We start from the raw sequence: 13,277 nt of genomic DNA, 5'->3' as shown, positions 1-13,277 counted from the left end.
TTGGGCACTAAAGGAGAAACAAAAGAAGGGATCGTTTTACATAGAAACATGACGTGGTTACTGATGCTCTGTTTGTACAACGACCTCCCCATTTGTGTACTTTTGTCTCTGACTTGTGGCTTTATATCATCATCATCATCATCATCGTCATCATCATCATCATCTTTCATTTGCCTTATTTAAACAATACAAACAATTTATTCACAGCGGTCATAGCTAGAAGGCGAGGAGACCCAGGAAGCCACCGGGCTTACGGGAGAGGCACCTCATTTACATTAATAAATGAAGTAAAGAAAAAGTGCTGCAATGTGCCGCTTGGCCAATTCAGTGATTATTTAAGTAAAAACTCTTGCATTTTTGTCCTAAAACTAAGAAGATTTGACGAAGGAGTGAATGAAACAGGAAGGGAGTTCCAAATTCTAGGACCTTGGTAGAGAATTGCAAATTGCTTGAGATTTGTACGGCACAAATGCGTTCGATAATTACTGGCTGTTCTGAAACCATAGTTGTGAATTTGGCTATTCGTTACCAAAAGATTGAGAAGCAATGGAGGCAGTAAGTTATTTCTATAATAAAACATGAATTTGGCAATTTCAAACGTAATGACTTTGAAAATATATAAAATCTTAGTTTGGAGAATAAAGTAGCGGAATGGGCTCGATAGTCTGAGTTGGTGATAGCCCGCACAGTTCACTTTGGCAAATAATAAATTCTATTTAAGTTAGATACGTATGTGGACGACCAGGCGCAGTACAATAGACGATATAAGGATAAATTAAGGTGTAGTACAAAGTGAATCTGGTTGTAGAGGATAGGAAAAAGTGAGACCTGAATAGGAGGGGAGGGGAGGGGCTAACGCTCAAGTTGTAGGTCTTTGAATCTCTTTAGGGTGGCCAATTAGAATTATCAACAAAGTTGATTAAAAGGAAATCATTTTGTTATACTCTCCATTGAAGCAGCTCCATAGTAGTTTTTAGAAACTTGCCCCCCTTCTCTTTGACATTGGCTCTAAGTAACAGTGCTTTTTGGCTGACCAGTAACCGTAAGAACACAATCTTCTTCGCTTTTTACGGCAACTGCAGGTTTTTTGTTTCGTAAATAAACAGTACGTTAGACGCCAAAGTGTTCAATGGCTGTTTTTGTTTCTGTCTTTGTGGTCCTCGGTTAAGCGTTTCATAAAAACTTAACATCTGTGCAAAAAAGTTCTGACTTTGATTTACGTGACGTGTTATGGCGCGATATTTTTACAATTTTTGGTTTCAAGTTTGTTTTCTCACCTGAACTCGACAAGAACTGCTGATGTTTTATTTGTCCAAAAATTATTTGAAGTCTTAGGTTAGAACAAAGTTATTTGAAGATTATTCTAAGTAAGCGACAATGTGTACTCCTACTTCACGCATGATGAATTTACGTAAAACATTTGAAACATGCAGAACATACAGAAACAGGAAACTTCCAGAGAAAGAACAAATCTAACAATCAAAGACTACTCCAATATTAAATTGACTATAATTTTCTGTGCTATTTATTTCTCATTCGACTTGGACGCGTCAAAGTCCGGTGAAGTATACCCAGCGATTCACAGAAGCGGGTGCCGGGTCTTACTGAAAGCACTGCATGCGCAGTAGTTAAACAGCTAATAAACAAATGCAGTACCAGTAGATTGAAAGGTTAATTCGAAACTTTCAAGAAGAGTACTTACCCGAATGCAATGAGAAAAAAATTATAATTCAGTTGAAATCCAGGAAACGCTTCCTGTAGTTTAGTTTGTCGATCGAAGGTTGAACGCTCTAGTGATAGCGCCGCAAGGAAAATTTAAATTTAATTTATTTGGACTTGAACTGTGCATTGGGTGCGGGACAGTCGATCAGCCCCGCTTCTATTTTTCCTTTTGAACTTGAAAATTAAGAATTGGCAAGGTTGTAAAGAAGTCGTGTTTCCTGTGATGCGATCGTATCATACACTGAATGCATGTACTAGACATATGATGCAGTTTGACTTGAAAATCTCATTGTATTATCTTATTATGATATTGCCGCTTCTATGCTTTGTGCAAGCGTACACTGGGACAACATTGATGCACTCTCCGACTGCTTTAACAAGACCCTTACTGACATACTGGATAAGTTTGCCCCGCTTAAAACAAGGATTATGATTAATCGTCCAAAGGTCCCATGGTTTAATGATGACATTAAACAACTCAAGCGTCATCGTCGTCGCCTTGAAAAGAGAGCCGTGAAAACTGACCTGCCTTGTGACTGGAATAATTATCATAAAGGTCGTAATCAGTACTCTGCATTTCTTAAATCTGCACGTGTGAATTATTATTCAAACCTAATTGATCAGTGTGCGGGTGACTCTCGCAAGTCATTTCGTGTGGTTAATTCTTTATGTAGGGAACCACTTGAGACGGCTCTTCCAGAGCACACTGACCCCGCAAAGCTAGCAAACGAATTTGGTACCTTTTTCCTAAAAAAAATTAAATCATAAAGGAAAATTTGACAAGTTTCAAGTTCAAGAACCTCGACTCGTTCCCGTTACTCTTAAGGAGAATCTGGAGAGTTTTTCCGCGCTATCCATCGAAGAAGTGTCTAAGATTGTTCAAAAATCCTCCAATGCCTCTTGTCGGCTGGATCCTATTCCTACATGGCTTCTGAAGTCCTGTCTTGATGTATTAGCTTGCTTATACATTAGCTTGATTATATTGCTTATAGTTTTAGCGCTATATAAAATCCTCATCATTATCATTATCATTATTTTCGCCATTATCAGGTGGATAAGTATAAAATGAAATTTTGAACATTTTTGAAGGTAGCAAAACACAATATGAATTTACTGAAAAGCTCGATATGCTTTTTCTCAGGCAAAGCGCCTGGCCATATGCAGCTTGCATAGCGATATATTTTTCTCAAAGAACACACAACACCTAGAAGCTGCCGGAACAGTTATAAATGGCGGAAAATTTGCTAGAATTTGCTGAATATAGGAATGGAGAAGAGCAGAACATCCAAGATTGAAAGCATTGGAAACAAGACATCATCCCGTACCCACTAGGTTGAGCCTTGAGGGGCTTTGTACGCTTGTAGATTTATGCATTAAATAAATTATTGAAAGGATGCAGTTCAGTATCGGTAGATATTTCGTTTTCGCTTAGAAAAAATTATTATTCATCGCACTCTCCCTGTTATTACTCCGAAAAAAGAACTCACTGCAGTAAATGCTCTTTACAAATGTTCTTTACAAAGGGTTCGAGGTGCCTAACTCTAAACGTACATATCATGTGAAAATTCAGGTTTTCCTATGCATGAGTATTTCAGCGATATCAATTTGGAGGTGATATGATTTTGAATACCTTACCTGAGTAAGTTGTTTATTATCGGTTTAGTAATTGTCTTCTAACAGTGTTTCAATATTCACCATATCATCTACGCCGTCAGGTGCATATGTGTGTTTCTTTAGACAGAGCCTATGTATCCAGTAAATAAAAAAAGGAGCACGGTGGTTAAATCTTTAGCCATCTGGTTGGCTAAACGGAGCTAGGTTATCAGTATTTAATCTAGTTCCGATCTCTAGCTCAGATAAATAAGGTCAATAAATTCGTCAGAGAAGTGAGAAAAATATTTCTGCGAGCGGGCCGTGGAGCAACTGCGGGGAAAATCGTTTTTCCTCAAAGCTTACAATTTCGAAAGTAGCTGAACTAACACGAAATGCTTGTTATTTCCTTATTTTTCTCTTATTTCGAAGAGCAGAGGGATATTTTCACATTGAAAGCGACTGTAAAAATTTCGTGGCTGGTATGACGCGGCGTTTCGTCTCGGCCAAGGGACTTGTCAGATACTCTTCGTATATTTCAAGCGAACTCGTCGAGCATCGCGCTTTCAGTCCGTTCGCCAAGTCAAGATGTTAGCAGGCTGGCCCTCTACCGATTCTCATTGATTCTGTAACTAAAATTAAATAAGCGCCTAGCTGGTTATAACATTAAAGTCGCTAAATATGTAAAAATTCCTGCTGGGCGGCCTTCATTTTTCAAATACCCAATTTACAAACAAAGCTCAAAAATCTGATTTAGCATATTTTGGCGATGTTTACATCGTATGTTCTAAACAGAAAAGTTTAAAACACATGGAAAGTACATGGCTTTAAAAGAAGGGTCTCTTATGAGCAATATCACCGAGAGAAATATTGTTTCTGGCTGTTATCTTTTAAGAAGAAATTGACCAACTTTTCTGAGGACTACTCGACGTAACCACAAACATATAACCCAAATCGTGTGCATATCATCCAGATAGCGTGTGCCGTGCATTCTTCCGTGGGAGTTTGAAGAACCCAAAATCCTCTGGCGATACACTGTTAACTTTTATTCACGTAAATAATACGCACTTAGCTTTTGGAGAATATTTTTAAAGGTAAATTAGTGTTCTATTATGACAACATCTCAGGGGTGGGGCTAATGCCTATAAAAAGATGATGCATTCTACAGCTACCAGATGTGTGGATTCTTTATGTCATATCAGTAAGGGATTGAGATGACTTTGCAAACCTTATCATAATTCGTCATTTTGTTTTCATTTCAGAGTTCATCGAGAAGATGCAAGGTAATTTATTAGTTAACTATGATAATGAATCTTGGTAAATTTTGTTTTAACAGTCTCGATATTCGCTCTTTGCACTACACATTGGATATTTATGTAAGTTTGATGAAAGTAAATGTATTCAGTTATGAACTCCATATTTTTTAAACTCATTTTCCTGGAGCACATTCTACTGTGTTAAACTGATTTAAGCATCTCAGTGTAAATATATAATTGGCCTTGAGCTATCGTATCTCTCTTTTTAATTCCACGCTTTTGCAGATCTTCGGCATCGTTCAGGAATGTAAAGAATTTTTTTTATTTTTCTTACATTTCCTGACGAAACCGTAGATCAGCGAAAGCTTGGAATAAGAAACACAGTTACTGAAGGCTTCAATCTAATCGTCCACAGATCTTCGGCATCGTTCAGGAATGTAAAGAATTTTTTTATTTTTCTTACATTTCCTGACGATACCGTAGATCGGCGAAAGCTTGGAATAAGAAATACAGTTACTGAAGGCTTCAATCTAATAGTCCACTTAATATGTTGTGGTTCAATTTTATCCTTGGTTCAAATTTTATATTCTTTTGTTTTTGGGTAATGTAATGTATGATGGTGAGTTTTAAACAAAGGGAAATAAAATTTGAACCAAGGATAAAATTGAACCACAACATATACATAAATCACTGTTTCGCTGTGTGATTTCCATTTACCGTAAAATGTTTTAGTTTTGTTGCTGCAGTGAAGATAAGCAGCTGCTTAATCAGACATTTCTGCGATAAATAGCCCTGTATTTGTTTCTGTTAACTTTATTTATGTGTAGAGTACACACTTGGAGCTAGGAGAATACTTTTGTTTTCTTGGTAAAGTAGTGTTTCATTATAACAACACTTCGCGGGGGTCAATGCTTTGAAAAAACGATGCACTCCTCAGGCACCAGATCTGTAGGTTCTCTATATAATTTCATTAAGGGATTGAAATGACCTTGCAAATCCTATCATAATTTATCACTTTGTTTTTATTTTAGAGGTGATGGAGAAGGAAAAAGGTAATTTATTTTTTACCTATACTAATGAATCTTTGTAACTTTTATTTTGACAGTGTTTCATTAATTATTAGTCTCGTTCTTTAGTGGGGTTAAGAAACAAGGTGTATACACCATTAGCACATGACACCACACACCCAAAAATATTCTCAGCATGCCAGATTAGCACTGGTAACGCACCGCGTGACAAAACACATTGGATATGTATGTATCTTTGATAACAGCAAATATTCAACAATAAATTGAGTTTCATTTTCTTTATTTTATCATAGCAGGTTCTATTGACTTAAATTGATGTAAGCATCAAATTAAGAATAACGCAGCTCAATGCTTAGGAAAAAAGCTGAATTGTTCCCCGGCTGGAGGGTGTGCATCTCTGCAATACCCTCCAAAGACAGAACTTAACTAATTACTTTTTAACGGCTGATATCCGTGTGATCCAACCAGCTATTTACGGTCAAATGTTATCCGACAATAGTCACGGGAAATAATTCTGAGACGGATTAAATAATATTGTTCACGTAGTCAGGTCGTTTCTTAACTTTAGCGGAATCTGACTTAGAAGTAAACTAATTTTTAATTGTATGATGGCAGCTGAGGTCAACCGTTAGCCGTAGGACGGCAAAAATTTTGTCGTTAGGCCTAAAAATTGACAGATTTTAACCGTTGGTCGTATAGGAAGTTAAACGTAAAAAAATTTTCTTTCAACCGTAACGCATGATCTTAGAATCACATCTTCAGTCCCTTTGGAGAACTATGCGCTAGGTCCTTCACTCTGCTCTATTCAATTAGTCCTGAGTGTGGATGTAGTTACACTAATCGATTATTTCTATTGATACAGTTTTCGTCGTTTTTGCTGTAAGGTAATGCAAAGAAAAATTTTTTTTTTTCTACACTCCCCAAAAATTCACCGATTCTGTAAATTGAACATATTAAGCGCGTAGCTGGTTAATTATAATATTCCAGTCGCTAAATATGTAGAAATCCCCGCGGGCCAGCCTCTATTTTTCATAGAAGCAATTAACGAACAAAGCTCAAAAATCTGATTTTCTTTATTTCTAGATGTAATTCTTTTTTTTTTTATCAACAAAAGTTTCAAACAAATGAAGATTACATGGCTCTAAAAGAAGGGTCTCTTATGAGAAATATCCCTAAAAGAAATATCGCTTCTGGTTAACATCTTTGAAAAAAAAAATGGTTAGTTTTTATAAAAGACTACTTGACGTAACTACAAACGTATACCCCGAATCGTGTACATATCATCCAGATACCGTGTGCCGTTCTCTCTACCGGGGGAATTTGAATATTATCATTATTTCAAAAAGTATTTTTAGCAAAATCAGGTCGTATCCTAACTTCAGCAGAATCTGACTGAAAAGTAATTATATACTGACACCGCCCGTAGTCAATATGAAGTGAACGCTTGGTCATTAACTCATATGTATTATTATGTTGCACTAATAACCATATTTTAATATTTCCAAATGATGAAATGTCTCATTACATGACTCTCTGAAGACTGAGAGCTAACAACACCAGAAGAAAGGGTAGCATTATATTTTAAAGACAACCTACCCCTCTTCAACTTGCATGAAACAACCATAGGTTATTATACCCGCTAATGCATGATTTTAAAATTACATCTTCAGTCCCTTCGAAAATTTATGCTCGAGGTCCTGAAGCTGTTGAGGCATATGAGAAAGCCTTAACGGGGGGAAAGGCCTGCATCAAGAGAATACCAGTAATGTTGATCGGACAGGAGCGGACAGGAAAAACTAGTCTCAAAAAGTCCTTAAAAGGAGAAAATTTCAATGAAGAAGAGGAAAGCACAGTCGGAATAGACACTGACTCTTTATACTTTAAAGTATCAAAAGAGATTTGGAAGAGCGGAAAGGTGAAGGAAGAAGCAGAATTTGAGCCAGAAGATCAATTTGAACACCTTGCAGCAGCGAAAGTGATCAGTGAATTTTTAAGGAAACAAAGGGAAAATTTAACGGGGTTTCAGCAAAAGTCAGATTCAGAGTCTGAGTTAGAGTCTCATGATGGATCAAGCACAAACATTTCTCGTTATGGCTCAACTAAGCCCTCAAGAAATATCGAATCTTTACTCGGAAAATTGCCCGAGGAAGTAGCCAGGCTGGTTGAAAAAATGCTTCAAGAGGAGGAAAATGCAAACCATGAAGACTACATCTACTCAGTTCTATGGGATTTTGGCGGACAGTCAGTATACTACGAAACCCATCCAATTTTCCTTACGGAGAAAGCTATCTACATTTTGGTGTCTGACTTGAGTCGTGATCCAGACAAGAATGCCATCCCAACTGTCAAAACAGGACTTTTCGAGGACAAAGTGGACAGTGACTGCAGTAAAACAAACCTTGATCATCTGGACTTTTGGATGTCATCAATTTATTCCTTGGTAAGTGCAGATGTTCAAAGCTCTCAAGAGACTGCTCCGAATGCTGTGCCACGGAGGCTTCCCCCAGTATTCCTGGTATGCACCCATGCTGACGTGCCGTTTGATGGATCTAACGCAAGAGACCTTGCTTTAAAAACGTACGGCTTTCTGCAGCACAAGACCTACAAGGAACATCTGTATAAAGATGTTTTCGTCGTGGATAATACAAAGTCTGGCAGTGAAGAAGAATGTACTGAAGTTAAACGGCTGAGAGAAGAGGTGCTTGCTGTTGCGAAGGAACTGCAACTGACAAAAGAAGAAATTCCGGTGAAGTGGTTGAGGTATGAAAACAAGCTTCGCAAAAAGCATGAAAAGTGGATAACACGTGAAGAAGCCAAGTGGATTGCATTTGAAGACTGCGGGATCCAAGCAGATGATGAGTTTTCCACTTTGTTGAACTTTTTGCATGATCAGAGAATTGTGATTCATTTTAGTGGCTCTCCAGAGTTGGAAAGGATGGTGATATTAGATCCTCAGTGGCTTGTTGATGTCCTCAAAAACGTAATCACTGTAAGACGTTTTAAACACACGGAGCATCCTGTCAAAGACCTGTGGATACAACTCGAAGAAACCGGAATCTTGGATGAAAAGCTCATTGATCATGCTTGGAGAGACTTGCTCGACAACCAAGAAAGTCACAAGAGCCTCATTGCCATCATGGAGAGATTAAGCTTGATTTCCCCGTGGCCGTCATCTAAAGACAGCAAGCAGTACCTTGTACCGTCCATGTTGATGTCACCCCCAACAGATGACGTCCTACAGCTTCTCGACTCTGTAAACGTTCCATCTCTTTTTGTAACATTTGCATCAGGTCGAGTGCCTCCTGGTCTATTCTCCCGACTTATCCTTCATTTCCTCCAGTGGTGTGGTGAAGAATGGAAGAGCAAAGTGAGCCCAGAGTTGTTTCATAATTTTTCCATGTTTCACATTCTTCCAGACCAAGGTATCTCCGTTATTTTTTGGTGCCATTCCACAGCCATTGAAGTCGCCGTTTACAGCGGAGGCAATGACGAGAAAAGAGCCGATATCTCCCGTGCTGTTCACTGGAAATTGAGGTTTATACTCGAATGCATGAGGAAAGAGTTTCACTGGCTCAACAACGTGAAGTATGATATGTGTGTCTGCTGCCCAGTCTGTTCTCGACCAGGGTCGGTAAAATGCCGCGATCATGACGTGCGTGGATGTGAGTGTCTACACTTCTTGTCAGAATCTGATTTGAGACAGCGTCAACATTGTAACAGACAAGGACGCAGCCTTCTCGGGGATCGCAGGATTCGGGTCAAGCAGTTTGAATGCTGGTTCTCAGGCGGAGAAGAAGGGGAGGATGCTGGAATATCCACGAATCAGGTATGTTGTCAGTCCCATCCTCTTCCTTAGTTTGATGAGACGCTAATACTTTTTAGGTTCAATGATATTTTTATAAACTGGTTTAAAAGTGGATTTAATTTGTTTTCTTAGCAGTTGCAAGCTCTTCACACAACAAGTAATGGAGGTTACCTCGGTGCGAAAGGCATATTTTCCATAGAAGGTAAAGGTAGCTATCTTTCATGTCATTATATCATAATAACAATGTCGTACCTAAAGAAAGAGCTAACAAGATCCCTTCTCGTATAATTTTAGGAGCAATTTTATTAATACCATTGTTTCTCCTGGAACAGACTTTTAACCAACTCAAAATATTTGGGTGTCAGCAAAATACATTCTGTCTACTTAGCTTTCTCTTATTTCAGTTAATTTCGTTTTTCGTTATTTCAATTCGTTCTAAATCCTTTTCAAGGAAAGAAACGGAAAGATCTTGCGCTGCCCGATAATATCAAAACCTCCATCCAGTCCATTCCACTCAACTCAGGAAGTGATGTTAAGGACATTGTGATTCAGTTTCAAGAAGCTCTGCAGTTGGAACCAGCATCTTTAATCAGTCCAGAGCCAGAGACGAAAAGTGTGATTCGTGGCCTCGTCTTGAGAGCTAAATCTGAGAAACGGGATGATTTGGTGAGACACTTACGGGAGATTACACCTGCTGGTACTACTGGTGAGTTCAAAAAGATGATTTTTTTCGCATGCAGGAGGGGGAATAGGTTTAAGATATAAAGAAGTACTCACACAAGCATCCTCTCAATGCAACATTAAAATAATATCGAGGTGTTCTTGATTTTAGTGTGTAGCTGTATTTGTTGATGATGCCCTTTTGATCTGCTTTAATATATTTTTTCATTTTGGTTTAAAGTTTTCTAAAATAAATACTGCTATATTTATCTCCCTTTTCTGTTCTTTTGTCTCTACAGGACCGTTGTTGAATGAGGATATGTCAGTTGGTTGCATGCCACATAAGCAATACAAGGATTTGACGTTCAGCCTCTCGGGTAAGGAATTAGGTTGGCGTCCGCACACCCATTTATTCATAAACTAATTTTAACCTTTGATTCAACTCATAGGTTGTCGTCTCTCGACTCTGAAAAGGACCCTCGAAAAAGCAGATGCGTTTTCAGATCATATTCCAGCTAGATTAATTCATAGCGAGCTAAATTTCGACAGCTTTCGTCAAAACCCTTACCAGAAGGATGAGATGAAAATAATTTAGACCAAATTTGGAGGATATCAGGCGCCAAGAAAATGTTAGCAATGCAATTTATGCTATTTAACCATGCGGTCTACAATAGAGTTTGATTTAAGGTCAAAACCTGTGTTTCAATTGAAACAAAATTTATGAGAGAGCATAATATGTTTTTCGACGCAGGTGGAGACGAGTGGAAACTGTTGGCAGAAAAGCTGGGTTTCTCCCAAATTGAGATTCGCTTTTTAGACAAGAGAGTTGTGAATCCCTCGGACGTTGTCCTTGGCGCTGTGGGAAACCATCGCCACCTGAGTATTGGAGAAATCTATGACACATTGGTCGACTGCGAGTTACCAGCTATTGCTGATCTAATGTAATTAGAATATGAACAGCGGACAAAGATGAGCCACACAGCAAGAAGCAGAAGCGAAAAGCAAGGTAGTGACCGACGACGTATTTGCAAAACATACATGGAACAATGTAGTTACTGAAATTTTAATCGAGGTGTTAGAGCCTCAACCTGTTTTAAACACCATTTTGGCAGTTTTATAGTCACTTGCAATTGCCTTTTTATAAAGTAAATAGAAAAGAAATCATAGATCGCATTTGAAATTAAGCCTTCATTCATCTAGCGGTCAGATGACAGGCTTTCTTTAGTTTTCCATTTGGATGTTATACTAGTTTTTTTAATATTTGAATAATTATTTCTATTAATCTCCATATAAAACGTTTGTTACATTGCAAAAAATAGTACAAGGATCTAATCAAGCCTAAAAGCAGAGCTCCAGTTTGTTTTTTATTTGTTTGTTGGTTTCGTGCCTTCATTTAGTATTTTCTTAGAGGGGTTGGTTAGAGTAGTGTGGGGGAAAAAGTGGTAATCCAGGGTATTTTACTGCAGTTAGAGGGTAGGAATTCTTTATTTACTCAATATACAAGGGGTTTTGTACAAAATGCACCAGTAAATCTAATTTGTCATTTCTAGCGAACAACAAATTTTAACATGGTGAGGACATACCGAAATAATACAGTTTTGCATTACTTTTATGTCTCATTGGCTATAGTTTTGGTGCTAATCAATTCACTTCTTTCTTTCTGAGTGTTTCGTGCAATTAATTATTAAGGAACAAGAACAAAATGTTCATTTTATTACGATATTGTTACAACATAATAGCAGAGATTTACGGTGCGAGGAAGGGATGGACGCTAAAGAGTTCAAATAAATAACGTACAAGACTCGTTTGAAATCTAATCGTAAGCAGCATGTTTTTCCTTCTTACTAAGCATCGACGAACTTTCTTGAAGCGCGGAGCTCGAATGAAGTAACCCGGTTTCCTTGCACATGTAACGTCTCTGTATTGATATCCGGTTTTCATATTTTTTTGACTAATTCACTGTTAGAAAACAATGATTTCGAAGTTAATAGCACATATACATTCAGTTGAACATCAGATTATCCTTTCAGATTACAGTTACCCATTTATACTGTTGGGTAGGGAAAGAGGTTTTGAGAGTGAAGTGCAGCGATGAAAAAAGTAATGATTCGATCATCGGTTATGCATAAATTGGTTTTGAGTTTAACTACTGTAGCAGCACATCTTATCTTCCGCTTGACCTATATGTATACCTTGTATGCCAATGTAAAGCCAAAATAAAACCGTGTGTGTTTTAGCTTAACATGTGATTGAATGAGAAAATTATTAAATCTAAGTTCGCTGGAAGAAAGTGAAAGATGTAGCTGTACATTTTTCCTATTCCATTTCTTCAGATTTCCCTTTTAGCCGTGGTTAACCATTCATACTCCTGAATAAGGAAAGACATTATGAGAGAAACGAGTCTCTGATTAAAAAAACAGAACACAATTAGCTGAACAGGGCAAATGAAGCTATTCACCATCACCCCTAGTCCCCCTTCCACAGCTCCCCTCCAGTGTCAAGGTCAGCTAAGGACCCTCTTGACCTTTTATCGCAGCGTTTAGCCATTGCTGATCATAAACCAAATTCAAGTTGATTGTTTTCTTTAATTACCCTTTGGTGTAAACTCCCTGCCAGTAAACTTCAACTCGTATTAAGGATAGCGCTGACTTAATTCAAAAGCTCTGATCCGGATATTTTACGAGCACATAAATTTTTTAAAATTATGTGGGTCACATTCTCGAAGTCGAAGCTTAAGTGATAGTTCTCGTGGAAATAAAATACCAAAATGCAATTCAGGCATGTGACTTTATTAATGTCACAGGTATCACCGAGAAGGCTTTCAGTTTTTAAGGGCACTATGATCTTACTCCAATAACATGGGGCAGGTGGCTGCTTCATATATTTTAATTGCTGGTTTTTTTTTTTTTGAAGAGCACTCAATTTTCAATTTTCGTCATCTTTTCGTTATTTGTATTTTTTTCCAAAATGAACTGTCAGGAATGTCTCAATAACTTTGAAATTCTCGGTGCGATTTACGTACAATGTGAGAGGAAGCAAAGTTCAATCCTGAAATAGTATCTTTTATATGTACATGATATAATTACAGAGATTGCAGCGGGATCTTCTATGTATTTTGGGCTTTAGTGAGAATATCATGTAATTCACAATTCTGATCAATAAACATAAAAAGCTCATCCATATTCCAACGACTTAGTTTGGTCTCTCTACTTTGTA

The 13,277-nt window shown here is 37.8% G+C and overlaps 1 protein-coding gene and 1 long non-coding RNA gene across 3 annotated transcripts in view; both read left to right on the top strand.

Moving 5' to 3' along the window:
• The window catches only part of LOC149039724 (uncharacterized), a 193,126-nt gene that overhangs the window by 27,840 nt on the left and 152,009 nt on the right, over positions 1-13,277 (top strand). The gene's annotated exons all lie outside the window — the stretch shown is intronic.
• Positions 4,580-12,359, top strand: LOC149039738 (uncharacterized). Of its 2 annotated transcripts, XM_089183373.1 has the most exons (7): positions 4,580-4,595; positions 5,600-5,620; positions 7,267-9,422; positions 9,537-9,603; positions 9,853-10,107; positions 10,361-10,438; positions 10,813-12,359. In XM_089183373.1, exons 1-7 carry the CDS (start codon positions 4,589-4,591, stop codon positions 11,004-11,006), a joined length of 2,778 nt encoding a protein of 925 aa, XP_089039499.1. In that variant the 5' UTR covers positions 4,580-4,588; the 3' UTR covers positions 11,007-12,359. The 2 variants fall into 2 exon arrangements, with proteins under 2 accessions (XP_089039499.1, XP_089039498.1); XM_089183372.1 differs by lacking the exon at positions 4,580-4,595 and having other exon boundaries at positions 5,611-9,422; positions 9,534-9,603.

This window comes from Pocillopora damicornis, chromosome 9 (genome assembly GCF_964200805.1).
Source record: "Pocillopora damicornis chromosome 9, jaPocDami1.2, whole genome shotgun sequence".
Classification (NCBI taxonomy): Eukaryota; Metazoa; Cnidaria; class Anthozoa; order Scleractinia; family Pocilloporidae; genus Pocillopora; species Pocillopora damicornis.
Note: the sequence above shows the minus strand (reverse complement) of the source record. Positions and strands in the feature narration are given on the sequence as shown.